The following is a 16,407-nucleotide window of genomic DNA, read 5'->3' as shown; positions in this document are numbered from 1 at the left end:
GCAGTTACTGCTAAGATTCCATAGTAAGAGAATTATTTCAAACTAGATATTACAGAAGCTAACAACTTGCACTGAAGATTTCTTACTTATCAAAAACAGGATTAGTGTGAATGAATGTGCATGATTTAATACAGAGCAAAAGTGGTAACATTTTCATTTGTTTTAGTACTACTCTGGTGAGAGTTTTTAATGCCAAGTTTCAGTTATAGAATACTGCACCTTCATTTACAAACAAAGTTTGCCTCTTGAAACCAGAGATTTTATTAAATTAAGTTGATAAAAGTACATAAACTTAAGTGGGTTTTAGAAGAATGCTTGACATAGGTTTCTTCACAGAATCCCTTACTCCAAACTATGCTGTGGTACTCTCGCCTGTACTGCCATTTCCTTTAGTCACCTTATCGAGTGTTCACCTGCAAAGACAAGTTAACATGATCAGGCATGTGGATGGGAAACAATTATCAACATCCCTCACTTTAAAGATACAACTCCATATCTAATCCTTTTGTATTCTGTACTTTAAGTTGGCTGCTGTATTTACCAATACTTGGTTTTGGTTATTGTTTTCCCACAACGATTGTTTCATTTTTCATAGTTTCAGTAATCAGAAGACTGATGAATTACATGTAAATGGCATATAACTCCTAGGACTATAAGGGCAAGAAATACAATAATCGTAAAATATTTACTTTAAATACAAATCCTTAACGTAAGGGATATCTTAAACAGAACACGAAAGTAATAATCAAAAATATTACTTACCACGTCATCAATCTTAAGAATACTGCGGACAGTTTCTGTAGCTAGTGTCAGAGCACTGAGAGACACCAACAGAGGCTGGACCACTAACTCCTCCAGGATATTGGAAATTCCACCCTACAGAACCAGAACTGTATCCTCAGTTTGTATAAAAGCGGATGCCACAAATCTGATTTAAACATACTTGTAAATTATCCCCAGTAGCCCCCCTGCCTACCATAGTTTAAAGAGAAAAAAAAAACACTTTATGAGCAGATGGCCATGTACAGTTCATTTGAACCCATTCAGTCCCCAGCAGGAATGCTGTGGTATAAAATTTATGTTGCAATACTCAGGAAATCCACTCAACACCAGATACTTGTGAAGCTATGCCCACCCAATGCTACTGTCCGGTCCAATGCCCAGGCAAGAAACTAGATACTCCAAGCTACTAAGGAAGCAAAGGGGAGGGTGTCAAAAAACAGGCCAGCTCACAGCAGCGGACTGAGCAGATATTTTCCCTGGTGGGTACATCCTGTGCTCATGCATCTAAAAATATTGGGGGGGAAAAAAAAAAAAAAAGTGATACTCTAGTTCTTATGGCTTTGAAAAAAGAAAAAAAAAAAAAACTACTGAAAGTACCATTGCACTGGATGTCATGGCAGAGTCTGGAACTCATCCTCTCTACACACCTACACAATTTTCTGAGTGCACCTGAGACTTTTAGCAGACAAATAAATTGCTAACTAGCAAAGATGGCTGGAAAATACAATTTCTAACCCATGGAAAACTGATATTTTCCCATTGTCCCAAGATATTGTCCCATTTAGGACAAAAAATAAAAACTGTGAAATTTCTCATGGGACAGAAATTCTGAAAAATTCCATTTCAGGAGAACACAGAATTTTTTGGCTTGTTGGCTGCCCATAAAGATGACAAGAGAGGCATCCAGGTTGCAGGAGAGGTGGAGAGCTGGGTTGAAGTTTTCAGTTGAAATATTTAATTTTTGCAAAAAGGGCATTTACCATCAAAAAAAATTCTGAAAAGATTTCTAACCAGTTCTTCTGATTAGTTTTTAAAAGCACTGGTTATCTGGTGTGTCAGACTATAAAAATGCTCAATTGTTATGTTGCAATGATACAGGAGGTTGACGGAGGACAGTCTTGGGCAACCTTTATCTGTCTTTATTCTCAATTAATTTTGCCCAAAAAGAACTGAACATTTTAATTTATCATCACAGATGTATAATCCTTTTGTATATTACCTTTCTGATATTAATGCCTGCTGTTTTCTCTCCTTGTGCATGTCTGTTTCTCAGCTCTGTTACAGTAGAAATAGGGTTAAGGCCTGCATTTTCAGCCAATGTAGATGGGATGACTTCCATTGCATCTCCATATGCACGGACACAGTATGAGTCCATACCACTCAAAGTGCGAGCATACTCATTCAAGCGCAGTGCTAATTCGATCTCTGGTGCTCCACCTCCCGCAATTAGAGCTCTGAGGGAAAACAAAAAAACCTAACATTTTATTAAAAAAATACAAGCTGTGGCCTTTGACAAATGTTTAAGTGATTACAGTTTACTGTATTATTGGTATATGAAGCCACTACATAATAGAAAGCATTACCTTTTTTTTACTAAACAACGTATGACACACAGAGCATCATGAATGGAACGCTCAGCTTCTTCCATTACTAGTTTGTTGGATCCACGTACCACAATTGTAACAGTTTTTCCAGGGCTTGCACAGCCTGTAATCTAGAACATAGAAACATAGCTGGACCAAAAAAACCCCAAACCAAAACAAAAAATAGTAAGAAAACTTAAAATCTGGAATATTACCCATTATCAAGGAATGAAAGTTATATTGGATTAAGGCTCGAGACTTGACATATTCAGTTACCTAACAGAGATTGAGCTCTGGTAAACCACACTAAGTTTACAAAGTCAATACAATCAAGTCAGCCTACAGGGACAGGGACTGTCTTTTTGTTTTGCATTTGTGCAGCATCTAGCACAATGAGGGGTCCATGACTAGGGGTCCTCTGTACTACAGTAATACAAAATGATAATAGAAGTAAATACTGTTGCATACTACAGAAAAATCTAGAAGTTTCAGCTCTCATTCATTTCTAGAACAGGCAAGTTTTGAGGTACCACCCTTTAAAATTATATTATCTTATAATCAGCAAAGAAAGATGTTAATTTCTGTTCCTTACCTTTATTAGCTTCCCAGAACCATTTAGATTGACTTCCTCTGCCAATTCAGCAGATCCCAATGTATCAGCAGTGAACTGATCAATGTGAGCAACTGGCTTGGTTCCAATTGTCTACAGGAACAAGTTAAACAGGCAAAATATACAGTTTAGTGTACTTTTCTATACATTATAGTTGGTTCACAATTGCTTTAATATAGATGCCCTACTCTCCCATTACCCCCCCCCCCCCAAGAGCCTGACCATTTGCTATATTTCTTGGAGATAAAAGGGAATGAGAATATAGTTAAGTTTTTTGGAGATATTTATCCTGTTTATTCATACGTGGTGTGTGTGTGTGTGTGTGTGTGTGTGTGTGTGCGCACACACGAGCATACACACAGGGGAGGGGGAGAGAGAGAGAGAGAGAGAGGGTATGTGTCTGTATGTGTGTAGGGAGGGGAGGGTTCACAAAGTCCACTCCAATAAAACAAGGTGTTATGGTTCATTTAAGTTATATATAGCAGTGACAGGGTATAGATATCCTTCAGCACAGCTATTTAAACAAAACACTTCCTTACCTTACATATAAATTCAATGTCTTCTCTTTCGATATCTTTAATCACCATGATCTTCATTTTGTTCAAGAAATGTAGTGCTAGATCACTAAGAGCATCCCTAAAATCAAAGACAGTTCAAAAAGTGAATGCACAACACTATAAAACCAATAGTGCTAGCATGTGATTATTAGTTATAATTAGGATTTGTGTCATAGTAATAAAAATCCACTGAAGAATTTCAGTATTGGCTTATAAAAAACAAAAATTGTGAAGTCGGAGGTATGTTATTGTTCAGAGGGTGTGACACAGAATCTGCATGCTCACTGAAAGTACAGGGGCTTCAGAAGGAACCAGTTTTTGAAATTTCCTCCCTTGATGTTAATGTTACAATTCAGCTTCAGCTTATGAAGAGTACCGATGCTTTAATCTAATAGTTACTTAGGAAACAAAAGTGTTATTTTTTCAGGCAGTTAGCATACCGTAGAATAGACTTCTGAATGAGCAGAACATTGCATCCAGCCTTTTTAATTTGTTTAACTAAGTTTAGAATGTAGGCTCTCTCTTCACGTAATACTCTGTCCATTTGAGCATAGTCAGAAACAATGATCTGGTTGTCCATCTATAAAAGAGAAAAATATTTAATGTCTTCAAAAATTACTGAATGTAAGCTCAGAAGTACATTTCTTCTTGTTCACGCTGTTTCTATAATTCAGTGCAGTTGTGATGTATGGCAAACAAGACTGACTACACTATTGCATCTATACACATTTTAATGCTCCAATACAAGGACTTGTGGTTTTAAGTTACAACCTTTTACTACTACATGATTAGTTTTAAACTAATGGGGTTCTGATATAATTTGTGAAACAGGAAAGTTATGTGTGACTATAACAGACTTAGGCTTGGTCTACACTAGATTTAGGTTAACACAAGGCAGTTTACATTGACGTAATTATGCCAGTGTCTACACTAGAATGCTGCTTCCGCCAAAGTAAATGGCCAGCTAACTGACATCAGAACTCCACCTCCATGAGACATAGCACTTATGTTCCTGTAGTTAGGGTGACGCAACTTACTTGGGCTGTTGGCTGTCATTCTTGTCAGTTTCATGGCTGCTGAGCTCACACAAAACTGACAAGAATGTTAATTTCGCTGCTGGTAGGCTCAATACTGGGCTAAGCTGGCCCTCCCACAGCTGTCAGCCGGGTGCCAGGCTCAAAGCTGGAGCCCCCACCCTGGGGTGACAGCCTCAGCTGTGAGCCCAGTGTGGCTCAAATTCACAGCATAGAGCTCCAGCTGTGAGCCCTGACCTGCTGCTCTGAGCCACAGAGCACCACGAAACTGATGCCTGGCTCACCGCTCAGACTGTCATCCCGCTGGTAGGTGGGAGGCTCCTGCTGTGAGTCCCACACGTCTGTCAGTGCCCCACTTCAGTCAGTGCAAGTGCTACTGGTGAGGATGCACACCACCAGCAGAGGGAGGGCAGTGTGGACACCGAAAGCCGACTGAATTACTGCGATGGCTTCTGCAGCGTAGACAAGCTCTTAAGGAGTATTTTTTTTCTTCACTGTCTAATTACATGTAAATCCCCATGCACAAAGATGATATTAAATTCAGCAGGATCAGGCTAACTCACATCAGTCTTTGGAGCAGACAAGCAAAACTGAATGAGTCCAATCTTGGCTTTTTCCACTCTAGTTACACCAGTATTCGCCAGCTTCTGAGTGAGGACTAGTCCTTCAACCAGTTCACAATCATCAATTGTTCCACTGGAAACAAGAGTAGTAAAACATTAATTTAATGTTTTAAGGAAACAATTTTTAAAAGTTGGACAAGTTACTGTAATTAGCAGAACTGTTAGATATGGATTGCTACTTACCCAAGCTTTTTAACAATTTTAATGTCTCTAAGATCTACACTGCTAGCTGTAGTTGGATCAATCACCTTCATCACTGCATCCACACTCATTGGAGAAAGGAGACTAGAATACTGAGATACAACCTAAAGGGATTTAATTAAGATAAATAAACTTAGTGTGCGGAAGAACACTTCAACTTAGTGGCATAATCAAAATTAAGAAAATATCAATTTCAAAATTACACTAGCAAGCCATTCATAATCTCATTGCTTTTCTTTTGTGCTTATAACCCTATATAGTTTGAAAATGACATCTGATTTCTTCATATTTTCGCTTCCAATGAGCAGTTTATTACTGTAGTATTACTCGTACATGCTGGGTTATCAACAAAAGGTAGAACAATTGCTTCTGTGGTAAAAACCTATGCTCAGGCCTAGCACAGTCATTCTTAATTGGGGGGCAGGCACATCAAACTTTATAGAGGGTACAGCAAGCCTTCCCACTTACTCATGGGGTTGCAAGAGCACTTGCATTTGGCTTGTCCATCCCCCATCATGGAGGGGGTGGCCGGACCAAATTTGAGTGAGTGGTATTGCGACCTGGCACACAGAAAGAACATTGAAGGGAACCTCAGAGCTCTGCCCCACATTTTTCTGTTGGAGGAAGACCCCTCTTTGTCTTCAGTCATCCCAAGGAATTGCCTTTAAAATGAATTCCCCAATGCACAGTGACTTCTAGAGAAAAGGAAGTACAGCCTGGGTCCATATTATTCTTTTTTTGCATAGACTCTACTGGACCCATGGGGAAAGTGACCCATGTATACATCTCCTCTGCTGCCCAATGTGGACCCTTCCAAACCCCTTCCTTCTCTATAGATTCTGGTGTCGAAAAGCTCTTCCTGGGACCCTGCAGAGGAGACGGATTGTGCCACAAAGGCAACCAATATCACTTCCACAATAGAAGGGTAAGATCTGTGCATGCAGGCCCCTCCTCTGTGCTGATCAGGGGATGTCATGATCTCTGACTCTCCCCTCCCCCATTAAAAAAAGCAAATAAGAAAACATTTAACTCGACATAAAAGAACAGCATGGATTATGCAAACAGAGTCGGAGAGCAGATATGGTAGGTAAAGCTTGTAATCAACTGCAATATTATTTAGATATGGAGGAAACATTTTTTAAATAAACTTATGATTCAAAAGTGTAATAGAACTATAAGAAAATTGTGTCTTCATAGTCTTTGCATTTAAAGGCATAGTAAATGTGAAATCTCATCTTTTTAGGGAACAGAAGTAAGCTGCTTTTGGGAGCTTTCCCTGACAATTTGGGGAGTTAGGCTTAAAATGACTGTTTAAAAAAAGTTTCTCCCCAGTGCAGTATGAAAAACCCACATGGACAGAGGAAACAGTGTAATGGACTACATACAAGATGACGTTAAATGCCCAAAGTAAGCCAACTGAAAGAGGGGACAATTTTTTTCACTGTTCTTTCAGTTTTAGAGTAGCAGCTGTGTTAGTCTGTATTCAGTTTTATTAATCTTAGGTGCTACCTAAATATAGTAGATAAAAATTTCAGATTGAAATGTGACTAAGATTAAATTCAGTTAAATTTTTAGGTTGCGAGTAAATACAAATCATAGAATCCAAGAATATCAGGGTTGGAAGGAACCTCAGGAGGTCATCTGGTCCAACTATCTGCTCAATGCAGGACCAATTCCCAACTAAATCATCCCAGCCGGGGCTCTGTCAAGCCTGACCTTAAAAACCTCTAAGGAAGGAGATTCCACCACCTCCCTAGGTACTGTAACCCATTCCAGTGCCTCATCACCCTCCTAGTGAAAAAGTTTTTCTTAATATCCAACCTAAACCTCCCAAACTGCAGCTTGAGACCATTACTTCTTGTTCTGTCAGCATCAATCAACTGCAGCATCATGAAAAGTCTGCATGCTAGATGACCAGGAACAGTTACTGAAATTATCTATTGTCCCTATTAATCTGGCACATAGAAACAATAATATAAACCACACAAAAAAAGTCAGTACAAAGAAAACAGTCTAGTTCAAAGAAGATCTGAATTCAGCTAATAAATGAATGAATTACTGGATTTAAAAGAGCAGTACTTATTGTTTGTATTATGGCAGCGCCTAGAGAATTCATTTTGCTAAACACTACAGAAATATAGAACAAAGGGACAAATGACATACAAAGAGTGGGAAAATGTGTAAAACAATACCAGTGAACACATTACAGTTAATTTACGCAGTAGTTAGGCTGAATAACCCCCCCATTCACCCCCACTAATTGGATAATTACTACCTTTGAATTCAGTGAAGTAGTTGCACTATTTAGCAAGGTTTCTCTGTCGCTTAGTTCAACTGGCTGTCCCATGTCGGTCAAGACTTCAGTACTCTTATCCAAAGCTTTCTGGAATGACTCCGAAATGATGGTGGGATGGATTCCTATTAGAAGTTTAAATTCAAGTTTTCAGACTAATTGTTCACTTAACTTTATCATTTGATTTTCTTTAAATTTTAGAAGCTGGTTCATTCCACTTACAATCTCATCCCAGCTTCAACTTTTCCCAGAAGCTGGGAATGAGCTACAGGCGATGGATCACTTGATGATTACCTGTTCTGTTCATTCCCTCTGGGGCATCTGGCACTGGCCACTGTCAGAAGACAGGATACTAGGCTAGATGGACTTTTGGTCTGACCCAGTTGGGCCATTCTTATGTTCTTACAATACCATTTGATTTTTGGACTGATAGTGACAAATTATCTAAAACTAACATTTCAACAGAAACAGTTTTATTATTTGTAGTTTTCTCTACTTGAATAATGAAAGTGAACTAATCTCAATTTTACTTATTAATTCTCATTCTCTCTCTGAAGTGTTTGAAGCCCAAATACTTACATCCCACAAAACCGTATTCATCAGTTTTAAGAGTGTTATGAAAACAAATATATTCATATTATGTTTATAAAACCTTTACGAACAAAACAGGGTTCAGACCTAAGTAACCTTAACAGTTGTTCTTTATGGTGCCCCATCACCTACAAAGAGGTTTCCCAGGTGACTTTAGGATGCACCCAATATCCCTTTGCCTTGTCACAAGGAGCTGCTTTCGCTGCCAATACCAGCTGCACATCCCCTACTTCTGCTCTTGGTGTTACACACACACTTCCTGTAAAGCGTACTTCTTGCTTTTATAGCAACAGACTGGCTGCAGACAGTATTGCTGGCTAGCACCAGCAGTGGGAGAAATTTAGAGAGAATGGGCAGCTGGCAGCAGTAAAGAGGGAAGAAAAGAGAGCAGAGCCTTTGGGAAGTGGGACAAAAACTGAGGCAGGATGAACAAAAATGAGAATGTAAAAATAGAAAGAAAAGAAGGAAAAAAAGAAAAGGACAGAAACTGACAAAATAAGGCAATAACTGCAAGGAATGCTGTAAGGGTACACTGGTAATAAGTCCAGATGTCAAGCACAAAGGGAGAGTGGGTGGGTGTAAGACAAGATTGGAAATTGCTGCTATAATTGTCCACTAAACATGCAAACTCAATACTACCGAGCTTGAAAACAGATTTTGATTGGGATCCTTTTTACTATTCTATGGTAATTTCTCCCCAGTTTCAAAAGGTTTCAAGATGATAACTGAATAATTTTATTTGAAAAATGATATTGCCACATATTTATTCTGCTGTTTGAGAAATTAAGGAGAGAACAATGGGGAATTCAGCACATTACTGCAAGCTTACCTTTCAAAAAGGCCAGGTTTGTGCCGAATAACCCTGTTCCTAGCTATCTGGGTATTGCACACAAATTTATGTCAAAATTTTACAAAGAGATATCCAAGTATTACCTAGAGATATTACATTAATAAGGACCATTCTAGGCTAGGTTATATTGAATAGATTTATACACAGAGTTACAGACTTTTTGTATATTTGATCTAATCAGATATTTATATGGCCTTCCCATCAATACAGTATGCCTGTGCTTCATAGTCATTAGCGGATTTACCACTGAGGTAAGGAAGTACCAACATTCCCCAATTTATACATGTGGAACTGGGGCACAAAGAGATTCAAGTGACTTGCCCATGGTCACATGAAGTCATGACAAAAACTGGGAACTGAACCCAGATCTCTCAAGTCCCAGTCCAATGTTTTAACTACATCCTTCCTCTCAGACAGTAATGCGGTTCACTTCAGGTCTGACAAGTTAGTTCTGCCTTAATATAGGTGACTACTTATAAGTATCCCCCTTTGATAATTCCAATGTGCTTATTTAATAAAGTGACTTGCCTTGCAGACCATTCCACTGTTCAGCACCAGTATCAGTGCCTACTGTACTTTTGTGATAGTAAGGTTAAGAGCTGATAGGGCTCTCCTGCCCTGTGAGTTGACCAGCATGAGCACTGTTGTGGCAGAGAGGCACTGCATAACTGCCATGTATACAGACGGAGAGATCAAACCAATCCCTACTTGAGGCAAGCTTTTTTTGATTTAAGTTGTTCTGTTTGAAAAACAAGCCTTTAAAAAAAAAGGGGGGGGGGTAAAATAAAAAAATCTGTTGAAGCAAGGAATATAAACTGTTCTGTTCAGCCCCAATGGCTTCTTCACACAGCATCTGGTTGCTGCTGGCATGCTGTTAGCCTCACTGATTAGTACAGCAGAAATGCTAGTCCTCACAACAATTTATACTGCTTCACACATTCCAAGCCTTTTACAAACATCAATCTTCTCAACAGTCCTGATAATAATAAATAAACATCTCTGTTTTACAAAAAATAAAGACCAGGTGATCTGCTCAAAGCCCAGCAAGAGTTCCTAGCTCCAAATTGCGGGTTAATTTCTTCATACCACATTATTTCACCCATCATAAACCATTATTTAAAAAAAATTTCGGAATACCTAAATAGCTTTAATAGCTATACTTGATTGGTAATACTGGAAGCAGATTCGAGCTCAAAAACATGAAGCTAAATGATTTGAGATTGCCACCAGAAATAAGACATTAACAAGTACAGAAACAAAGCTCTTTTGAGTTACTTTTCAAATCAGTGTTTTACCACTAAGAAGTTATACAATTAATGGACTTTCATTAACCAAAAACCAATCTTATTAATATTCAGTTTTATATAATTAACTCTTCCAGGCATCTTCCCTTTTCCCCTTTAATTAAAGCCAAGCAGTAAAACGTACCCTTCTGAAGAAGTCTGGAACAGGCATCCAAGAGAGCACCAGCAATGACAACGACAGATGTGGTGCCATCACCAGCCTCAATATCTTGTGCCTTGGACAGCTCTACCAACTAAATAAAGACAGTTTGAGAACTTGTGACATGATTTATTGGAACCAGTTACTTTTATGCACCACTGGTACTTAATTAAGAAGGAAAAATATTTAATATTCCACTGGGGATTGTATAAAGAGTGGTTTTACTTATTAACTTTAAATATACAGATTGGTTCTCCTTAATTTTGTGCATATAAATCTTTTTCCATGGTCATAAAAAGGTACAAATACATATTTTAGCCCATTATATGTTCTGTATTGTTCATACACAAGTATAAGTGTCCTGTGAGGTCCATACAGCAGGAAATTCCTTGCTTCTTGACTGATCAGCAACACTGCTCATTTATACAGGCAATGTTACCAACATCTCCTTGTCCCAAGGTATAACTTTAACCCATGACATTATGACAAGGATTAGAGTAAAGATGCCCAGTGTACTGTCAGTTAATTGGAATCTAAGAATCCTCCTATAAACCACTGTTGTGCAGAGTACATAAAGCTTAATCATTGCATTGCACCCAAACCATCATTTGAAGTTTAGATTTTAGGCTGTCCCCACCCCCAAGATTCATGTAAAGAGCATCAAGGTCAGAACTTCAGTGCATTGCAGACTTGCAGTGCCACAACATCAGTGTACTTTAGTGCCCTGCAGCTTTCTAAAACCACATTTATCCTCTCCTCAGCTCCATGAACATCCTGAATTAATCTGGTACCTCCTTAGATTCTTCTGCCAACCAGGTTGGGATATACTGGTTTACAGGCTGAAAGTTACTTACCATTTTGGCTGCAGGATGTAGAACCTGCATTTGTTTCAGAATAGTTGCACCGTCATTTGTAATTGTCACATCTCCTTTACCATCTTGAATCTGAGGGAAAACAAAAAAACCCACCACATATTTATAACTAAGGCTGACAGTTTGTCAAGGAGGTCACGGATTCCATGACTTCTGCAGTGACCAGTGTACTTGGACAGGGGGCTGCCTAAGCAGCTCGGGCAGCCCCTGGGCCAGTTGCACCAGCCATTGCTGGGGCAGTATCCAGCCATCCCTCCCCCATCAGAAGCAGGAGTTTGGATGTGGGAGGAGCAGGAGGTTGGGACATGGGACAGGGCGAGGTGGGCTCTGTGCAGTGCTTACCTAGGGGGGCTCCCCAGAAGCTGCAACATTCCCCTCCCTCAGCTCCTAGGCGGAAGTGTGGCCACAGGGCCAGCTCCAGGCACCAGAGCAGCAAGCAGGTGCTCAGGGCGGCCAATGGGAAGGGACGGCATGTCCGGCTCTTTGGCAGCGGGTCCCTCACTCCCTCTCGGAGGGAAGAGCCTGCTGCCGAAGAATGAAGCGGTGGCGGTAAAGCTACTGCCGATCTTGGCTTTTTTTTTTGGGAGCCGCTTGGCGCAGCAAAAAAGCTGGAGCCAGCCTTGTGTGGCCAGACAGCTCTGCGCACTGCCACCACCTGCTGGCACTACCCCTACTGGCCACGGTTCCCAGCCAATGGGAGCTGCAGAGCCATTGCCTGGGGCAGAGACAGCATGCAGAGCTGGCTGGTCACACCTCCACCTAGGAGCTGAGCAAAGAGGCTGTTGCCGCTTCCGGGGAGGCATGGAGCTACGTAGGGAGCCCACCCAATCCCCCCAAGATTTAGTCAGGGGTATATAGTAGAAATCATGGACAGGTCATGGGCCATGAATTTTTGTTTACGGCCTATGACCTGTCCATGACTTTTAATAAAAATACTCATGACTAAAACGTAGCCTTATTTATGAGTTTAGATGCAGAAGACATTTTTTAACATTAAGATCCATAAAATATTTGATGTTCCCTTTAAACCAAAGAACTTCTTACTACTATTAAAGTATCAGTGCATTGCCTTTTCCAACAACAATCATCAATACATATTCATGTAACTACAAGTTATCTTAATGATTAGCGAATATAAAAACACAACTAGGAAACTATTCTTGTAAAAAACCGTTGAAATTTGCTTAAGTATTTATAATTGGTTTAAAAATAATTAGACACTTGTCTCAAAGCTTACCATTTTATCCATTCCTTTTGGTCCAAGGCTTGTTCTAATAGCATCAGCAACCGCTGAAGAGGAAGTGAAAATGAGATGCTTTTATGCAACACTCACTGACATTCAGCTTTAAATTAAAGCTGGTAAATGCTAAGGAAATTTACAAAAAACTTTAACAATCTGAACATAATCAGTTCTTTTATACAGAAAAGGACAAACAACTCTGATAAACTCTCACATGGAGCCATTTAGTTCCACTTCATTAAAAGTCTTACTGGTTTATTAAAAAAGTCTGAAAACTTACTGATACGGCATAAATACACTTAGGAAAAAATAAGGGGTATGGCATTCATGGTTGATTCTAACACTTGGGCCTTGTCTACACTACAAAGTTTTGTCACCAAAAGCTGCCTTTTGCCTACAAAACGGGTGTACACACTACAAAGCTATTTTGGTGGCAAAACTCTGCTGTCTTGCCAACAAATTAAAGTCACCTCAATGAGAAGTATAAACCTTTTTGCCGCAAAGTTAAAGTGACAAAGCATTAGTGTAGACACTGCTGTTTGTTTTGTCCACATAACTGGCTTCTGCCAGTATCCCACAATGCCTGCCCTGACCACTCTGCTCACTGTTTTGATCTTTGCTGCCCTGCAGGCATGCGCTCCTCCCCTTTCAAAGCTCTGGGAAGTATCTGAGAGCTGAGCATGCTGCTGCATTTGGGGAACAAAGAGCAAATCATTACCATGAATGCTTCTGTTCTGCCCTGCACTAGTAACACAGGGGCAGGCGGACTGCTGCTGCAAGGAGCAAGGTGCGGAGGGAGATGGGGCAGACTGCTGTGCTGCTTTGACATTCCTCAGCAGAGAGAGCTCACAGAGCTGCTCCCAGCAGCTGAGGAGGCTGTGGAAGAGCTCAAAGGGAATCAGAACCACAGGCAGGCAGAAGGAGTTGCTTCAGACAGCTGTGCATAGGTGGGGCTGATGAGGGGGGTTCCTGTCCCCCAGGACAGGTTGGCCAGCCTGCTGTCTTCCATGCCTCAGACACAGCACTCTCCTCTCCCTACACTTCCATTGAAAAAGCAGCTCACAATCTACGAGGGCATCCCTGGAACCATGGGATTGAGAAACAGGGATCATGTGAAGCTGTACCTGCCCCAAGAGGCATTGCAAATCCTTCCCAAAGCACCCTGCGGCCAGTTGCACAGTGGGATAGGTACCATGGTGCACTGCTCTGTGTCGATGCCACAGCTGTTAGTGTGGCTCTCTGTCGACACAAGCAGATAGTATGGACATGCAACGGTACTTTTAATTAAAGTGCTTTAATTAAAGTGGCATAACTTTTGCTGACAAACCTTTGTAGCGTAGACCAGACCCTGGGATGTAATAAACACAATCAACACTTGATTTGTATGAAGTATTTTAAAATCCAGTGGGGGTACTAATGATATTACATGACACATAGGCTTAAAAATACTGAAGGGTTTCACTCATCTAGCAGTGGGTTACAATACTTTTTCTCCAGATACTCTGACCAGGACTTGTGTCAATAGCCACCTATAGCCTTTCCCTCCCAACAGCTTCTGATCCTGGCACCACAAAATTACATTTAAATAAAAACATCACACTAGCAAAAAACAACAATAAAACAAACCACGAACAAGTCTAGCGGAGTGGGAAGAAGACTCTTCCCAACAGAAACGGCCCATGCCCTGTTCACTAAAGGGAAGAACTGGCCCAGCGGCTGTGCCTGAAGCTGTCAGGCCCACGTGAACAGGAAAACCGTACACAATGATGGAGCAAAACTGACCCGCCGCCTTCAAACGCCTGGGGAGCGCCGAGCCAGCCTGACAGCGAAGGGCCCCGACTGCCCCAGAATTCACTCACAACAAGTGGGGGGAGGGGAGGGGGGCAGGGTCCGTGCGATGGGAGCTCCTCCCGCCCCCCTCCCCGACTATGGGGCTGAGGGGGATCAGCGATTTTAGGAAAAAGCTGCAGCATCCTCATATTCCCCACACAGAGACAGGAGGAGGAAAAGGACAGCGAGCGAGCCGATCCCCGGGACCCTCCCCCGCCCTGAGCTGGGGGAGAAAGATTCCCTCATTCCCCTTCCTTGGCCGAGCCAGGCCAGACCAGGCCACCCCGCCCCCCCAGACCCGCCACAGCCCCTCCCGGCCCAGGCCGCTCTTCCCCTACCCCAGCTCCGCTACAGCCCCTCCCGGCCCAGGCCGCTCTTCCCCTTCCCCCGCCCCGCCACAGCCCCTCCCGACAGGCCGCTCTTCCCCTCCCCCCGCTCCGCCACAGCCCCTCCCGGGCAGGCCGCACCTTTGCCGGCGGAGATGTTGCTGAAGCGGATCTGCGCGGGCTTGTCCCGGTCCTGGTAGGCGCTTCTTTTGCGGCCCCCGTTGCCGCCCGCGAAAGCTCTGGACCCCGCGTTCTCCGGCATGGCGACTGCTCCGCGCCCCGCTGCTGCTAAGCTCCGGATGGAGACGGATCAGCCTGACTCGCCCGCGCTAACGATCCCCGCCGCGAAGCTTCCAGAACGCGCCGCCTCAGCCTCCCCGCACTCCAGGGCCTACAGGAGAAAGGGGGCGGGGCCGGGCCGGCGCGGCGCGTGACGTCACTGGAGACCGCCTCTCCCGCGCGTGCTCGTCGGCCTGGGCCAAAGGCAATGTCTGCGCGAGGGGAGGGGGGCTGGAGCCGCCATCTTGCGAGGCGGGGCTTTCGCTACTAGCAACGTTCGCTCCAAGTCTGCTACGTTACAGCGAGCGCAGCCTGCCGGCTGCCAGCAGCAGCGGCTCGCGCGGAGTGGTGGCTCTCAGGAGCGGTCCGAGCCTGGTCCGTGCGGAGCGGGACTGGGAGGGCGGGTCTGTCAAGAGTCAGACGCTGCCTGGACCTGGTGCAGTGATTTCTCTACACTCACCCCCCCCCCCGAATTTCCCCAACACCCCCTCCAGTTTTGGGAACTAGTTATATGCCAAACACGGGGGCTGGATTTTGTCCTCACAACTATTTCACACCTTGGGACAATATATGCCTTCAAGTCAGCAGCACTGCTGTGGGTACCCGCATGGCCCACAGTCTGCCAACATTTTTATGGCTGACTTAGAACAACGCTTCCTTAGCTCTCATCCCCGAATGTCCCTACTCTGCTTGCCCTATGTTGATGACATCATCATGTCGACCCACGGAAAAGAAACCCTTGAGTAATCCCAGACTCTGGGCACCCTAGATGCCCAGTTTAAAATATACATTGAAGTAAAAATGTACCTTCAATTATGAACAGAGCACAATATCTCACTATATGCTGGGGATTATAGCCAATGCACCAGCCAGGAAAGGTGGACTCCCCCTCCATACAACAACACAGTTCTACTTAGTACTTCCATTAATGAAGATGCAAAGCAACCCATAACAGTATCACCAGCCCATAGAGGTATCAGCTCTCTCCCCAGCCAAGGCTTCCCCCACAACCAGCTCCTGGTCCCTGTAGATATCTTTCTCAGGCTTTTCCAGCTAAGAAGTGCAGAAAGCCAAGCCTGGGGCTCCCTTGTCTGTTGCCTTGAAGCCATCTGTGCAATTTGCAATAAGGCACATGACTAGGAGCAGGCATGTGACCTAAAACTAAATATCTGAAGTTTAAAAGACTAAAAGGGACAATAGGCACACTCGGCCTATTTGAAACTCCATGAAGCCGTTGGAGCATTTAAAGGGGGTCCACAGAAGCAAAGCCTAAACATGTCCGTTTTTTAAAA

At 42.7% G+C, this 16,407-nt stretch overlaps 1 protein-coding gene across 1 annotated transcript; it reads right to left on the bottom strand.

Moving 5' to 3' along the window:
- Positions 1–237: 237 nt before the first annotated feature.
- On the bottom strand, positions 238–15,251 carry CCT4 (chaperonin containing TCP1 subunit 4). The gene is made up of 14 exons (XM_050952143.1): positions 14,978–15,251; positions 12,678–12,730; positions 11,423–11,512; positions 10,554–10,662; positions 7,667–7,809; positions 5,374–5,495; positions 5,131–5,263; positions 3,974–4,113; positions 3,516–3,612; positions 2,959–3,069; positions 2,367–2,497; positions 2,003–2,237; positions 763–876; positions 238–413 (listed from the first exon to the last, which is right to left on the bottom strand). Exons 1-14 carry the CDS (start codon positions 15,096–15,098, stop codon positions 399–401), a joined length of 1,614 nt encoding a protein of 537 aa, XP_050808100.1. The 5' UTR covers positions 15,099–15,251; the 3' UTR covers positions 238–398.
- Positions 15,252–16,407: the final 1,156 nt, after the last annotated feature.

This window comes from Gopherus flavomarginatus, chromosome 4 (genome assembly GCF_025201925.1).
Source record: "Gopherus flavomarginatus isolate rGopFla2 chromosome 4, rGopFla2.mat.asm, whole genome shotgun sequence".
NCBI classification, from domain to species: Eukaryota; Metazoa; Chordata; order Testudines; family Testudinidae; genus Gopherus; species Gopherus flavomarginatus.
This window is presented reverse-complemented; position numbering and strand designations above follow the sequence as displayed.

What these genes read in the sequence shown, in the direction of transcription:
- CCT4 (XM_050952143.1), bottom strand. Translation starts at nt 15,098, where the DNA reads ATGCCGGAGAACGCGGGGTCCAGAGCTTTCGCGGGCGGCAACGGGGGC. An exon ending in CAAAAGGAATGGATAAAATG is followed by an intron (nt 11,513 to 12,677) that starts GTAAGCTTTGAG and finishes GTTTTCCCTCAG; the next exon opens with ATTCAAGATGGTAAAGGAGA. An exon ending in ATTCAGAAGTCTATTCTACG is followed by an intron (nt 3,613 to 3,973) that starts GTATGCTAACTG and finishes CTTTGATTTTAG; the next exon opens with GGATGCTCTTAGTGATCTAG.